The sequence below is a fragment of the Kogia breviceps genome, chromosome 4 (assembly GCF_026419965.1).
Source record: "Kogia breviceps isolate mKogBre1 chromosome 4, mKogBre1 haplotype 1, whole genome shotgun sequence".
NCBI lineage: Eukaryota > Metazoa > Chordata > Mammalia > Artiodactyla > Physeteridae > Kogia > Kogia breviceps.
In genome coordinates, this window is record NC_081313.1 from 45426718 (window position 1) to 45444204 (window position 17487).

General features: G+C 37.9%; 1 protein-coding gene across 2 annotated transcripts in view; it reads left to right on the top strand.

Annotated features, from left to right (window-relative positions):
• Positions 1 to 16567, top strand: part of RAB3C (RAB3C, member RAS oncogene family) — a 302467-nt gene extending 285900 nt beyond the window's left edge. For both annotated transcript variants that reach the window (XM_067030998.1, XM_059060471.2), the window contains exon 5: positions 8477 to 16567. In XM_067030998.1, coding sequence (XP_066887099.1) covers positions 8477 to 8664 — 188 coding nt within the window. In that variant the 3' untranslated portion in view covers positions 8665 to 16567. The remainder of the gene's footprint in view (positions 1 to 8476) is intronic.
• Positions 16568 to 17487: the final 920 nt, after the last annotated feature.

Consider the following 17487-nt stretch of genomic DNA (forward strand, 5'->3'; position numbering starts at 1 on the left):
AGCCAAAGCGATCTTGAGAAAGAAAAATGGAGCTGGAGGAATCAGGCTCCCTGACTTCAGACTATACTACAAGGCTATAGTAATCAAGACAGTATGGTACTGGTGCAAAAATGGAAATATAGATCAATGGAAAAGGATAGAAAGCCCAGAGATAAACCCATGCACCTATGGTCAACTACTCTATGACAAAGGAATCAAGAATATACAACAGAGAAAAGGCAGCCTCTTCAATAAGTGGTGCTGGGAAAACTGGACAGCTACATGTAAAAGAATGAAATTAGAACACTCTCTAACACCATACACAAAAATAAACTCAAAATGGATTAAAGACCTAAATGTAAGGCCAGACACTATCAAACTCTTAGAGGAAAACATAAGCAGAACACTCTATGACATAAATCACAGCACGATCCTTTTTGACCCACCTCCTAGAGAAATGGAAATAAAAACAAAAATAAACAAATGGGACCTAATGAAACTTAAAAGCTTTTGCACAGCAAAGGAAACCATAAACAAGATGAAAAGATAACCCTCAGAACAGGAGAAAATATTTGCAAACAAAGCAACTGACAAAGGATTAATCTCCAAAATATACAAGCAGCTCATGCAGCTCAATATCAAAAAACAAACAACCCAATCCAAAAATGGGCAGAAGAGCTAAAATGACATTTCTCCAAAGAAGATATAAAGATCACCAACAAACACATGAAAGGATGCTCAACATCATTAATCATTAGAGAAATGCAAATCAAAACTACAATGAGGTATCACCTCATACCAGTCAGAATGGCCATCATCAAAAAATCTACAAACAATAAATGCTAGAGAGGGTGTGGGAAAAGGGGGACCCTCTTGCACTGTTGGTGGGAATGTAAATTGATACAGCCACTATGGAAAACAGTATGGAGGGTCCTTTAAAAAGTAAAAAGAGAACTACCATAAGGCCCAGTAATCACACTACTGGGCATCTACCCTGAGAAAACCATAATGCAAAAAGAGTCTACCACAATGTTCATTGCACCTCTGTTTACAATAGCCAGGACATGGAAGCAATCTAAGTGTCCATAGACAGATGAATGGATAAAGATGTTGCACATATATACAACAAAATATTATTCAGCCATACAAAGAAATGAATTTGAGTTATTTGTAGTGAGGTGGATGGACCTAGAGACTGTCATACAGAGTGAAGTAAGTCAGAAAGAGAAAAACAAATACCATATGCTAACACTTATATATGTAATCTAAAACTAATAATAAATGGTCCTGAAGAACGTAGGGGCAGGATATGAATAAAGAAGCAGATGTAGAGAATGGACTTGAGGACACTGGGAGGGGAAAGGGTAAGCTGGGACAAAGTGAGAGAGTGGCATGGACATATATACACTACCAAATATCAAATAGTAGTGGCAAGTAGCTGCATAGCACAGGGAGATCAGTTCAGTGTTGTGTGACCACCTTGAGGGGTGGGATAGGGAGGGTGGAAGGGAGATGCAAAAGGGAGGGGATATGGAGATATAGGTATACGTATAGCTGATTCTCTGTTATACAGCAGAGACTAACACACCATTGTGAAGCAATTATACTCCAGTAAAGGTGTTAAAAAGAAAGAAATGAAAAAGAAGATACAACTGACACCACAGATATATAAAGTATCATAAGAACTACTACAAACAACTCTATGCCAATAAAATGGACAACCTAGAAAAGATGGACAAATTCTTAGAAAGGTACAACCTTCCAAGACTGAATCAGGAAGAAACGGAAAATGTGAACAGACCCATCACAAGCACTGAAATTGAAATTGTGATTAAGAATCTTCCAAAAGCCCTGTACCAGAGGGCTTCTCAGGCAAATTCTATCAAACATTTAGAGAAGAACTAACATCTATCCTTCTCAAACTCTTCCAAAAATTGCAGAGGAAGGAACACTCCCAAGCTCATTCTTTGAGGTTACCATCACCCTGATACCAAAACCAGACAAAGATACCACAAAAAAAGAAAATTACAGGGCAGTGTCACTGATGAACATAGATGCAAAAATCCTCAATAAAAATACTAGCAAACCAAATCCAGCAACACATTAAAAGGATCATACATCATGATCAATTGTGATTTATCCCAGGGATGCAAGGATTCTTCAATATATGCAAATCAATCAATATGAAACACCATATTAACAAACTGAAGGAGAAAAACCATATTATCTCAGTAGATGCAGAAAAACCTTTGACAAAATTGAACATCCATTTATGATAAAAACTCTTCAGAACGTGGGCATAGAGGGAACCTATCTCAACATAATAAAGGCCACATATGACAAACCCACAGCAAACATCATTCTCAATGGTGAGAAACTGAAAGCATTTCCTCTAAGATCAGAAACAAGACAAGAATGCCCATTCCCACCACTTTTATTCAACATAGTTTTGGAAGTTCTAGCCATATCAATCAGAGAAGAAAAAGAAATAAAAGGACTACAAATTGGAAAAGAAGAAGTAAAACTGTCACTGTTTGCACATGACATGATACTATACCTAGAAAATCCTAAAGATGCTACCAGCAAACTACTAGAGCTCATCAATGAATTCGGTAAAGCAGCAGGATACAAAATTAATACACTGGAATTTCTTGCATTTATATACACTAACAATGGAAGATCAGAAAGAGAAATTAAGGAAACAATCCCATTTATCATCACATCAAAAAGAATAAAATACCTAGGACTAAACCTACCTAAGGAGGCAAAAGACCTGTACCCTGAAAACTATAACATGCTGATGAAAGAAATTGAAGACAAACAGATGGAAAGACATACCATGTTCTTGGATTTGAAGAATCAATATTGTCAAAATGACTCTGCTACCCAGTGCAATATACCAATTCAATGCAATCCCTATCAAATTACCAATGGCAAGTTTTGCAGATCTAGAACAAAAAACTTAAAAATTTGTACGGAAACACAGAAAGCCCCAAATAGCTAAAGCATTCTTGAGAATGAAAAACTGAGCTGGAGAAATCAGGTTCCCTGACTTCAGACTATACTATAATGCTACAGTCATCAAATCAGTATGGTAGGGACTTCCCTGGGTGGCACAGTGGTTAAGGATCCTCCTGCCAATGCAGGGGACACAGGTTCAATCCCTGGTCTGGGAATATCCCACGTGCCACGGAGCAACTAAGCCCATGTGCCACAACTACTGAGCCCGCGTTCCACAATTACTGAAGCCTGCATGCCTGGAGCCCATGCTCCACAACAAGAGAAGCCACGGCAATGAGAAGCCCACACATGGCAACGAAGAGTAGTCCCCACTCTCCACAACTAGAGAAAAGCCCACGCACAGCAACAAAGACCCAACGCAGCCAAATAAATAAATAAAATTAGGAAAAAAAAAAAAAAGCAGTATGGCACTGGCGCAAAGACAAATTGCTGTGTCGATGGACCAGGATAGAAAGCTCAGAAATAGACCCTTGCATCTATGGTCAATTAATCTACAACAAAGGAGGCAAGAATATACAATGGAGAAAAGCCAGTCTTTTCAATAAGTGATGCTGAGAAAACTTGACAGCTACACATAAATGAATGAAATTAGAACACTGTCTAACACCATACACAAAAGTACATTCAAAATGGATTAAAGACCTAAATGTAAGGCTGGACACTATAAAACTCTTAGAAGAAAACATAGGCAGAACACTCTTTGACATAAATCACAGCAGTATCTTTTTGGATCCACCTCCTAGAGTAATGAAAATAAAAACTAAAATAAACAAATGGGACCTAATTAAACTTAAAAGCTTTTTTGCACAGCAAAGAAAACCAGAAACAAAGTGAAAAGACAACACACAGAATGGGAGAAGATATTCGCAAATGAAGCAACCAGCAAGGGATTAATCTCCAAAATATACAAACAGCTCATGCAGCTCTATATCAAAAACCCAGTAAAAAAATGGACAGATGATCTAAATAGACATTTCTCCAAGGAAGACATACAGTTGGCCAAAAAGCACATGAAAAGATGCTCAACATCACTAATTATTAGAGAAATGCAAATCAAACCTACAATGAGGTATCACCTTACAATGGTCAGAATGGCCAACATCACAATATCTACAAACAATAAATGCTGGAGAGGATGTGGAGAAAAGGGAACCCTCCTAGACTGTTGGTGGGAATGCAAATTGGTACAACTGTTATGGAGAACAGTATGGAGGTTCCTTAAAAAACTAAAAATAGAGCTGCCACATGAGCCAGCAATCCCACTCCTGGTTTTTTTTCCAGAGAAAACCATAATTTGAAAAGATACATGAACCCCAGTGTTCATTGCAGCACTGTTTACAATAGCTTAGACATGGAAGCAACTAATTGTCCATTGTCAGAGGAATGGATAAAGAAGATGTGATACATATATACAGTGGAATATTACTCAGCCATCAAAAAGAATGAAATAATGCCATTTGCACCAACATGGATTGATCTAGAGATTATTATACTAAGTAAGACACTTAGAAAAGGACAAATATCTGTTGACATTACTTATATGTGGAATCTAAAAAAACACAAATGAAATACTTGATAAAACAGACTCACAGATTTCAAAAACAAACTTACGGTTACCAAAGGGGAAACATGGTGGCAGCAGATAAATCAGGAGTTTGGGATTAACATATACACACTACTATATATAAAATAGATAACCAGCAAGAACTCTACTTAATATTCTTAATAATTTACATGGGAAAAGAATCTGAAAAAGAACGAATGTATGTATGTACGTAACTGAATCACTTTGCTGTATACCTGAAACTAACACAACATTGTAAATCAACTTATAGTCTAATAAAATTTTTTTTAAAAAAGATGTTCTGAACCATGGTGCAAGGCTTATCCAGCTTGGAACAGTGCTGTCTGTGCCAGAGAGAAATTAGAATGGATGATTAGTGTTTCTGTGATTTACTTAAAGTGTTCACTGATTTGTTGATGAAAATATGTATATGCTGCAATTATTAATACAGGATGATATAGTCTGAGGGACACGTGTCCAAGGCTGTAGGCTAAGTCAGTAACCTATTTATTAGGAGATTTGTGTCACCCTTCACAATCAGCTTGCTCTGTGACCTTGGGCTACTTATTTGATCTGCCAAATCACACTGTCCTACCTAGTAAATTGGAAATGATCTTCAAATTTTATGAAAAAGACTGTTTCCTAGGGATCACTGACTGAAGTGCTGGCTTTCCACTGATGTTCATGTGTATGAATGGGAGGTTAAATATTTCTAAGAAAAAGGTCATGCTGCTATAGTTGAAGGTAGTATGATACATTGGGAGGTAATGGCCATAAAACCCAACAATGACTCAATAGAAGAATAAAGGCTGAGGGGTTTGAATTTGTGGTTACAATTTAGCCCATGAGCTTTAAACACCATGGACACCCATAGGTGTGGAGTGTGGTCACACATAGAGTTGCTTGGATGAAGATACTGATTCCCCTGGATGGAGAATCATTTATTGCACAGTAAACTTGCTTTGCCCTGAATCCAAACAACTATATGCTAAAATAATGATGTTGAGTTTGATCCTGAATATCTCATTTTATGACAAACAGCACATTTGGTCAATGAGAGGAGGCCTAATTTCCAGAACCTTTCACTTATTTCTCTATAGACATATAGCTGTCCTGATGGCCACCTTGATGAACCTTAAGCAGCACAAAATACCAGAGTACCTTTGGAATCATTAAGAAAAGATGTTTCATATGTTTCACCCAGAGTATTAAACTAGTTAATCACTCTCTATGTAAATTGATGAAAGTTTGTTGTATTACTTAACATAGAACTTCCAATTCAACTTGAACCAAACAGTAGGCTCTGCAGAGTATCTGAAGGAGGAGGAGAGTGTTCAGGTTTAGTTCAAATGCCAGCTTTGCCATTACTGGCTGATCAAGTAAAAGAGCAAAGTACTCAGCCATTTTGTGCCTCTATTTCCTTATCAATAATTTGGAGAAAATACTGGCACCTGCCTCACAGATACAGTGTTTTAAATAGTACCTGTTCTACAGTAACCACCCAAATGTTAGTTTCTTACTATTATTGTTGTTATAATAATAGTATTATTTAATTATATAATTATACAATAGCATTTTCTGGTTTGCTTGGCACTTTTACATATATTTTCTCATTTGAGCCTAATGTAAGACAAATGTCATAAATAAGGAACATAAGAATAAAAATATGACTTTCCCATGGTCACAAAGCCAGTAAGTATCGCTCCTATGGCTAAATCTCCCATCTGACAATCCATCCCTCTCACCACATTATGGCACCTCCTTCTCCAGCCATGCTGGATAAAAGGAGGGCTGTTATAATATGTTCTCTTCCTGGGGTTCCAGGTTAAGGTCAAGACACAGAGCAGTCTGGCTCTTGGGCCCAAGGATCATTTTACTGACCTTAAGTTGTACACCAGCAACACTGTGTGTCTCTAAGCCCAGATTAAAAGAATCACATTTGATAAAGGTTTGCATGGCTTACTGTGGTTTGTTTTACAGGGGCCAAATCTTTTATGATACCCTTCAAGTTCAGTGCCTTCCCCCTAAATCATGCTAATAAATAAAAGATGTGTCAGCAGAAGCGATGAGAGAAAAATGAAACCTTTGGAGAAAAAAATTCCCATGATTTGTCACAAAGTCTCATTTAGGGATCCTGATTTCAGTGGGGTTTTGGTATCTTATGACTTAAAGCACCCTCCTGTTAACACTGAGAAAATCCCCACAAGGATGCAAATAGTTCTGACATCTAGGCAAGTATGGATCTAAGCAGTTGCACTTTCCAAAATCTGGATCAAATTGTTGAAAGGTGAATGATCTAGCCCTATAGATTGCAAACATTAGAAAAGAGAATTCTGTTGAGGCCAGATAGCATTTTTTTGTAAAGAAATTAGAAATTTAAGAGAGCTATATAAACACTGTCCAGAGAGAAAAATGAAAGGGAAATACAAGGCAAAGAGGGCTTGAAATAGTCACTGCTATTTTATAGAACCTGTCTTAATTCATGCTGGCTCCTTCAGCTCAAAACCTGTAGTTACTCGCTCAGATTTTAACAATAGAATATACAGTAACTAAAGAAATTCGAGCTCAGATATAGTCATCTATCTTAACTAAATTAGAAATTTTAATTCACGAAAATTGCTTTTTGTTGTTTATCTTCAATACTGCTTAAGAAAATAAGTATTTCTAGCTCATGAGAGTGATTTTGACATGGATTCAAAATATTAATCCATTTTTTTCCCTTTTGGCCCCAGGAGCTGGGATGAAATCACATGATTTAATCATTCTGAATCCATGTGGCTCCTCAGAGATAGGGCCAGATGTAACCAGAAGGATTTATAGGGTGTAAAATTCAGAATGGATTAGGACAGCATTTCTGTGTTCAACCCAATACATTCTAAATCAACATCCCCTGGATGGACCAGAGCAATCTCTGGCTGGCCTAGTGGGGAGGTTGTCATGGCAACTGACTGGCAAGCTCAGCCCCGTGGAATGTGAATGCAAACAATAGAGTGACAAGGCTGTGTACAGAGCAGCGTACTAAGGCTGCTTCTACCCAGGTACAGTGACACATCAGTCAACGCGTGAAACTGTCACTGCATTTTTTTGTAACTTCTTGCACTTCTGGCAGCTTATTTGAAATGTATCGTGTCCTGTCCCAGATGTTGATAAAACATTGCTGCTGACAGGTAACAGAAGACATGGAAAAATCGGCACCAGTAGCTAGCTGCAGTGGTATACAAAGCCCTGGAGGGCTGTAGGCTAACACCACTCAAATTTCCTAAAGGAGGTTGAAGCACGCTTAGGGAAAATCCAATGATTCTTTAGTGCCACCTTATGTCCAGTTAAATACTGGAAATTTACCAAAGGCCTACCCTCAAACGCTTTACTAGGCAGCAGTAGGACAGACATGGAAAAAGTGAGAGCTGCATTATGTGGGAGTTGGGGAGTCCCTTTCACAGAAGAATATGAACATGAAGTCTTATAAGCCTCAAGTTAAAGAAAAAATGAAAATTAATAATTTTGGTAGAATCTGAAATTAAGAAAGAAAAAAAAGAGCCAAATAACCCCAGACCTAGAAAAGATTAGAAGAGGCTGAACGCTGATCCAGGGCTTATAGTAAGAGATGGCAGAGACAGACTGTGTCAAGGATTCTTCATGTCATCCTTACTAACTCTTGCCAAGGAATTTTTTTTTTATTTTTTTTTTTTGTCTAGAGAAAAAAATAAGATGTGAACATCGCTAATTCCACTTTATCATTTTTGTTAATGGATAGCAAGATGGTAGCATTTGTTCAAATGGCACCTCATCCTGCCTCTCATCTCCCACCCAAACCAAACCTACCAGCCACTGCCATCCTACCATCACCATGTCCCATTTAATTTCCACAGAAGTATGAAGTGACCAAGCTGTGTTTCTTTGTGTTTCTTCCAGGTTTTGAGTTTTTTGAAACAAGTGCCAAGGATAACGTTAACGTAAAGCAGACATTTGAGCGTCTCGTGGATATCATCTGCGACAAAATGTCCGAGAGTTTGGAGACAGATCCAGCCATCACTGCCGCAAAGCAGAACACGAGGCTCAGGGAAACCCCTCCTCCACCGCAGCCCACCTGTGGCTGTTAGTGTCCCAGTACAGGCAGCTCCAGAGGGGTTGGTTGCTAACAATAGCATTTATAAATGGTCAATTAGCCTTCATTTATACTGCCTAATAATTATTTGAGGGAAATCTTTCATGTCTGTGGCTCGAACATGCATTCAGTTCCGGGGAGATTTCCGGTGTTAATAAGTGGCAAATATGTGATCTTAACTTTGTAAGGACTATCCATCTATAAACATCTGATGTTTGCATGTGATTTGTTATTTGTCTTCTAGGCTCTTTTTGTTTCAGGTTTCTTAGATTAAGCTACTGCTGGGACCTCTGATTATAATTTCAGTACAACTGAGTTTGGGGCTACGGGTTCAAATTATGCTATTCACTTGTAGGGATGATAACCAAGAAATTGGTTGTGTGTGTGGTATGAGCAGGGCGAGAGCTCAGGAGACCTTATTTGCTTTACTCTCAATCGAAAATCAAGTGGAAATGTTACCCATGATTAGGGAGACTGTCATGGGTCTGGTTGGTTTACTGTTTAGGAAAGGTATCTATTTTTCAGTGTTGTTATAACTGAGAAGACCACTGACTATAAAGAAATTGAAATATTGTTTAAGGCCCTTGCAAATTTACCAAAAGATTAATATTTACCTGACTGGAAGTAGATTTTAACAGTAGTCTTAGTTTAGATGTTTAAATAAGGAATACCTAACCCAAGACTGCACCACCCAACATTCTGAATATTTGAGGGCACAGACAGACAGAGGTATCTGGGGAATGTGTTGTGTAACAAGTGTCTTAACCAAGAAGGATATGAGTAGCCCTGGGATTCCAAGGCCTGAGCTCCCCCCATGACATATATCACCACGACTTTCTGGAACAATCACCAACTCTTGGAACAGAGGTTAAGTTGAAGCTTGTTAGAGCCCCTCTTCCCGTAGGATGTAGGCTTGCTTCCCCAAACATTGCCTTCTGCTTGCACCTCCCTAGGTTCTTTTACCTGGCTAGAAGTCATTTAAACAGTATCTCCATGGCTCTCAGATTGAGGAAAAGACAATTATCATCTCTAATCTTTTTCAATCCAAGTATTTATACCTTTAAGGCATATCCCCATTCTGTAAGCCTTTAAACATGCTTAAGTTACTCAGAGACCTCTCTTTGGAGCTGAGAGTTACAGAAAAATCTTAGGGTGCCATAAGCAATTTGAGAGGAGAAAGGAAACCATTTGAACACCCAGATTCTTTCTCCTAGAGATACTTTCTCCTGGATTTCCTGAAGACCATATATGATTAACAAGCCAACCAATCCCACCAGCGATTCTAAGTGAGGACTGAAAAGAAACACAGCATCTGTATCACCACCCAGCATTGTTTACAGCTAGGACTTTAAGGCAGCAGGCACACATTGGCATATTTGGAAGGGCAGTTCCATTAAGTGAACTTTCCCCTTTTTTGGTGATCATGTTAAAGGTTTTTTTCTCTTTTCAAAATAGAGACACTTCCCATGAAAGTATTGAGTGCCAGATTTTTGAGCAAGGATATTGATAGGGAAAGATGCATATCTAAAGAGTTCTCTGGAGAATAAATGTCTGCAAGTCAGGGAACTAGGTCACATATATTACTAGTAAGTTAGAAGATGAAAATTACAGGAGAAAGCATTTGGCATGTCTTAAGCATATCCACATTCTTATTATTTCTCATCTTCTTAGCTTAAGATCCACTAATTGGCAATAAATCTTCACTTTGGCACTCTGCAAGGTAGACCTTAGCCTAGTGAAGACAAGAAGACATTAATGCTTTATTAGATTTTAATGGGGCAACTAGCTTCAAAAACCACAGAAATTAAAGTGAAGGGACGAAAGAGAAGGCAGGGGCCATCAAAGCCGATTTGTTTGCAACAGAAGCCTGTTTGCATGATATTGTAATATTTCTTTAACATGGTCTAGAAAATGGCCATGTTAAATGATATAGCCCTTAAGCTGACTTTTACAATCTAATAGGAAGCAATAGAACCAGGAAGACCTTCCCATCCTCTCTCAGACCTGATCTCACATACATACTTACAGATGTCAAGGACCTCAATATGATGTCTCAGATAGCTTTTTCAGAAGGACATTGATATGTATATTATTGTAAAATGGAAAGCAAAATGAGAGAGGGTAGAAAATTGGAAAGAAAGTTGAGTTTTGCCCTCTTGAAGAGCTAACTGCCATTGAAATTAAATGGCTCTAGAGCCAGAAGACCTAAGCCAAGTACCCACTTACACGATGTCAAACATGCCACACTTGAGCTACTGTATGCCAGTCGGGAGCATAATGCAAGAATGGCCCAGGTGTCAGTGCCAAGGGACATCCAATAATTTCTATTTTTCAAACCTCAATGAAAGTAAAGGCTTACTAATAGATGCTCAGTTCTGAAGCCCCAACCCCAGTGTGAATTTCTAAGTGAGACTCTTCCAAAAAGGATTGTCCCAGAGCTCAATGAATTGAGCACCTATGCTCCTGCTGTAAAGCACATGGAAAGAGAGAAAATTTCTCTATTCCTAATCTCATCAAGAAATCCTGGTTTTAAAATCAAGTTTGGCAAAAGAAGAACCAGCCTAGGATTAACTAAGTAAACGTCTATTGGCATCAAGCTATATTATTTATAACACTGTGGTTCCAAGGTTTTTCACCCTTTAGGCCATCATGCACACAAATGTGTATACACACACACACATGCATACAATACCTCCCATATTCTGTCTGCCAACAGCTTAAATAACCACAGATCATTTTTACTAATGGCCTAACGAAATTTGTATTCAAAAGAACAAAGACATCTTACAAAGTGTATGTTTGTGTTAGTGTGTAAATTGTAGACAACCATCTTTTGTCTTTGATGCAACTCAATTAGTGTTTCAAGAACAAATTTCTCTTCCTCTGTCACCCCTCTCCTCATCACCCCCTCCCTCTGATTACTTTTATAATCAAACCTTGATCGTTTTGAGCAGATACTTCCAAGAGCTTTGGTCTGGGGACACTCCTTTCTGTTCTGAAATGTAAATGAAAAATTGGACTGGAAATTATTTCCTCTAAACAGCCACTTAGTGGACCTGCATTTCAGCTTTCGGGGATGTGAGTGGATGTAGAAGGTGCATGAAGTTTCATAAGTCGTAAGATGGCAGTTTACAAGTTAGCATTGTATCTATGGGCTTATAAGAAGAATTGCTTTAAGATAGTGAATTAGTTCGTTGCCACTGCCCCCGCTGAGCAGCCTCCACTGCCTTGATGAACTTCTAGCCCCCTCTTTAGTTTAACTTAAAATCATTATCCCTTTGCCAGCCTAGTAAATAAGTGCTAAGATTTTTATTTGGAATGAGAACTATGATGATGCCTTTGGTTGCTGCAGAAAGCTGCAGCGTTATGTTAAATATGAATTATAAATTCCACTACAACCGCAATTATACAAGACATCTATATACTCAACAAACAAATATGTATTTCACCTACTTAACCCTTATCCAGATTAATAATAGCTCTTTGGTTCAGCACATTGGTTATCTTTCAGGAACTAATTTAAACTTCCAATTTTAACTACATCTATACTGAGGATAGACTTTCAGGGATGCAATGTTCTTGGTTTAAAGTGAAATACAGTCTACTGTTAACTGAACTTCCATGAAGCAACATTAATTTTGGAGCATGGTAGTCAGTAATCAGTGGCTCATTTTGATGTTCTTTATCCAACGTGTCTCTTCATGCTCAGTGAGGATATACTGTGCCATCCTTCAGTCAACTGTGTGACATCTGTGAGACTGTATTAAAAATGTATCCAGACTCTCCCAAGGTACCCCAAGGCTGAGGTAGCAGCTGCATGTGAAATACTAAGATAAATCTTAGAGTCATGATTAAAACTCTTCTAGGTCAAAAAGTGTTTAATAATTTCCATATACTATTGGAATGCTCCATCAGGAATTTTTGGCGTGGCATACTTGGGAGGTGGCCTTTCTGTCTGAAGAATGCTCTCTCTTTCTAAATTATAGTTTGCATGACTGGTAACTAGAACTCGTTGTTCCTTTGTGTGTGTACTCTCTCAGTGTGCCGTGTCAGGCTACCACGTGAGCAACTAGACCCATGTGGCTTTTCTTATCACCCCCTAGAAGATGCTGTCACTCCAGCTCTGCTTGGCTTTGCCCGTTTGTGTATAATACCTGTGTTTTAGGGGTCTGCCAGTAAAATGGTGAAGTCTTTTTGATCAGCTGAACAATCAGGGTCAGCTTTTTAGATTCCTTTATATTCTGGGTAAATTTTTGATCAAAGCCAGTTAAAGACAAAAACCTGTTTTATATTCTGAAACAAATTGGGAAAATTGGGTAAAAGATGAAGTTTATAACCAGGAAAAAAAGCAGTTTGATTATCTCCACAGTGCACCTAAAGGGTTCCAGGTTCTAAAAATACAATAACCTCTAAGGGGACAAAAACAGGTCTAGAGAATTTATTTAAAATATATCCACCTATTGTTGTTTCATAAATAAATGTTTTCTTAAAAACGTTTACAGGAATGCTTGACACTCTAGTCAAATACTTCCCTTAAGTAGATTAAAATATTTACACTTGGGCCACACAGATAGTATTTCCCCTCCCAGCACATACACACTCAAACACAGATACCTTTTCTATGAAGGAAAATTTCCATATATGGTGCTTTCTCAGTGCTAGGGAAAGGGGAGCTTTTACTATGCTCCAACAACTGTAACTGACATTTCCCTTAAAAAGGTCTACAAAATAGATCCTTCACACTGATTTGATTTGCGGCTGTGCAGAGAATTAATTCCCATTAAAAGGGGAGGATAGAGAGAATATAACTTGCAAACCTTCTAGAGAAAAGAAATTATTTCAAAGCCTCTGTCAGAGCTCAAGTATTAAGATCAGACCATGTAGCTAGTGGACAAATTGAGCTTTCTATTTACAATTCTCTTGTCTACTTTCGGATTTTTTATCATTTCACTTTTTTAAAGCACTATCCTCACAGAGTGACAGGACCAAGAATAGGAAATGAGACTCAAGTTTCACCACTTACCTCCCATCAGTACAGTTAGTGGTAGAATTTCAACCAGTCATTATTTGCTGAAATGAGGTGGGAGGGGTGGGGGGGACCTGTGTATTTCATTCACCTGTGTTCATACTTTCCTTCATTGTGGACAACTGAGAGTTGGCTGTGGCTTTATTTCTTAACGGAAATGTTTCCATGGTCATATTATTTGGCACTAGAGGTTGCTTAGGTTCATGAATGCCATTCTTAAAGATGCAGATGGTACATGAGCCACAGACACCTGGCCTTTCAGGGACATGAGTATAAATTACATCTGTCTAGTGGTTCCATACGCCTCATAAAAGTGAAATCTGGGGATTGTTTGCTGTTTCAGTATGATGGTTTTCCATGCATTGTCTCATCATCCCTAGGATATGTGCTGAATGAAAACTTCCTGTAATTCCTGTTAATATATTGTTAATGTCAGACGTGATGTGATACCGTTGAACTGTCCAAATGTACAACTACTTAATGGTGTTTGTGGAACTGAAATGTCTTAAATGTTGCATGAAATATGTTATAAAAATAGATTTGTTTTCTATTTTTCAACACCTCAGAATTGAGGGTTCATGGGCCAATAAGTGCAATATTTAATGACTTACTCAGTGTATATAAACTAGTGTGAAAGAGTGCATTATAATGAATGTGTGAGATGCTTTGATGGCTGTTTGACTTACTCAGATTATTTCGTGTAGCTGTATTTGTCTAGTGGTACAGTTTATACAGTGAATACCTTATTGGTGTCATGTGAAACTCCTCTGTGCCTACTTCAAGGTATGTTTTTTTTTTTTTTTTTCCCCTATAAGACCAAACATTTAGGATATGGGAATATATGTCAATTTTGCCTTTTAGAATTGTGGATTTTATTTTCAAGACAGAATGGCTGTTAGTTTATTTTATATAGGCAGTCCCTTCTTTAATTCAGAATTTTCCTTAAGCCTTTTATAAGAGGTTAATTTAGAAACCTAAGAAAAAATATGCACATAAGGAAAAGTCATTTTTATTTTTCTCTGAAATGTTGATCACATGTTCTGTCTCCTAAGAATTTTCACTCATATTTTTGTGTATATTTTATTGTTACTCAACCTTGTGTTTTGTTTGCAAATTTAACACTGTCAATACTGAGAATCCTAAAATATTGATGTCTTTTTAGGTTGTTGCTAATGTCATATTCACTTTCAATTCTCAATTGTCCACACTGATAATATAGGAGAAACAAGTCAGAATCCTTAAATCACTTTGGTATATCATCATAAACTCATATATTCGTCCTCAGACTCCCTTGGTTAATCTCATAATTGGTGGCCTAGAACTTAAATGAGATACAAAATCAAGAAATTAGGCCTGGTCGCTGGATTACCAAAAACTATGTATTTATGTATATGAAGTTTCAAGTAGGACAACTACCTTAAACTCCTATTTGCCGTTTTAATTTTTAAGGCAAAACACTCATTTTAATACTGTTTTGCCTTTTCCTTTAGTTAGAGTAAATCATGATACCCTTGGGAAAAACGTTGAGTTTTTCACTAAAAATGATGAAAAACAGTTGGTTTTAGATGACCATGGCCCTCTGTACATTACAGGAAGCCTTCAGTTCTCTCTATGGCAATTGCCTGAAATTGACATGTAAGAATGTGCCAATCATATTAAATGGCTTTGGGCCACTACCAGCGATGTGTGGCCCTATTTTACATGTGATAGCCTGCTCTCGGACCCACAAAAGTCAAGTAGAGGTGGGTGAAACAGGGAGGTTAGAGCCTACTTCGTGCCAAATATAAAAAAAGGAAAATGTAAGCAGGTAGCCAACATTAGAATGATGATTTAAGGGTGTGTTTAAATGTTTAGTCATCAATAGTTACTGAATACCATGTACTCAGTGCTGTGGGAATCAAACATGGAAGAGGTATGGCTCTGGCCTCTAATAAGCTTACTAACTGAAGAACAAGGAACAAAATACCAGGATATGATCTAAATGCTATGTTATGTCAGGCTATAGGAGCACAGAGAATGCAAGACCTACGAAAACAGGAAAAGTCAAGAATGGCTCCATTGAAGAGGTGAGACATGATCCCAGAAAGAATTAGATAGAGGAGACTGTGCCAGGCAAATAAAAGGGAAAGGTCACAGTTTGTTCCCTTGAATGGAAGGGGGACAGAGATGGCAGCTAGAGATCATTGTTTTCCTCCAGAGAACCAGACTGGCCCTCGGAAACCCAACAAATTACCCCAGTTTTGTTCTCTCTGTTTTTATCCCCATGAGGAAAGCAAGCTGCAGTATCATCATATTCCTCTGTGCTGAACAGCCCCGGACTCGGGCCCAAAACACAAATTAATCTGAAGCTCGTAAGAACAGTAGATTTAGACATTTTGCCCATGCACCAAACCACAAGGCATTGTCAAATTCAGTGTCAACCAGGCAGATGTGAGCCCAGAGATTTTTCTGTGGTTCTGTGTTTCCCATAAAGGGTGTGGGGAAGTGCATAGATGAATACCTTCCTTTGTAACCAGGCACTTTCGGCTCCTTCTTAGTGACTGCACTGTGGAGCTCTTCTTGAGAAAAAATTGAGTAACGGCTTAATGCTTTCATATAGTGATCGTGATGTTTATTTGAAAACTACTGCTGCACAGCAAATATTTTGACTCTTCATGTGTCCACAGGAGCTCTTGTCTGGGTTTAACACTATAAAGCATATTCACATTGTGAAGTTTTAATTCTCTTTATTAAAATTAATTGTGTAAGAACTGTATGTGCTCTATTAGGTATTAAGTTTGTATGTGAATTCTGTATAGAAAGTGGTTTTTGTTCTTTGTGTTTATCTTGTTTTATTTTTTGGAGATTACAATAAATATCTAAGAGACTATATTCCTGAATTTCTCAGTCTTGGTCTGAGAACATTTTTCATCTCCTCTCAATTTGTATTCCTTTTGGTCCTAGGATACCTATTTCCATTTTTTTCCTTCCTCATCTACAATCCTAGGCACAGAGCTGAGCTTGAACTAGAGACAGAATGAGTGTATTTTTATTTAGAGCTATGAGTTTCCTACACATGATTTTGGACTTAGGCAAAGGAGTTAACTCTAACATTTGTCACCTTTTAAGGTAGGTAACTTTTTATACTTGACTGACTATATTCCAGAGTCAAAGCTCTTGGTTGTAGAATCAAGAAAGCCTGCTATGGTATTAAAAAGTCACCTCTGCTACCTGAAGGCCATGTGTTCCTGTATCTGAATTCTAGGATCCAATTATTATTTTGCACCCTACTGACACAGCCTGGGAAAGAAGTATTCAACCAGGCAATGTATGGATGGGATGTGTGAGTGGTATAGGCTTTTTTAAATGTATTGTGTGTGATACAGTGATGCTTCAGGTAATATGCAGGCTTACCTTGGTCTTGGACCTCAGAGCGTAGTGAAGCACCCAGTTATCCATCTATTTGCATTACAGCAGATCTACTAATAATTTTAAGATTGCTTAATGTTCTACTCATGCCAACAGCTCTATTTCCACATACTTTCTTTCAAATATGCCTCTAAAGCCATTTCCCAAACTCTGTGCTAAAAATAAGCCAAGCAAGATGGTCCTAGGAATATCCACATGGGTCCACAAGGGTCAAAATAACTTCCTGAACAGAACTCAGTGACAAGAGGGTCACCTGTCTGTCTAGACAAAGCAGGCAACATGCAAAGAATCAAAATTAATGGAAAATAATAAATTAAGGGACTTCCAGTTATATTAATCAACAAACATTTATAGAATGTCTTCTATGTGCTAATTTCTTGGTGT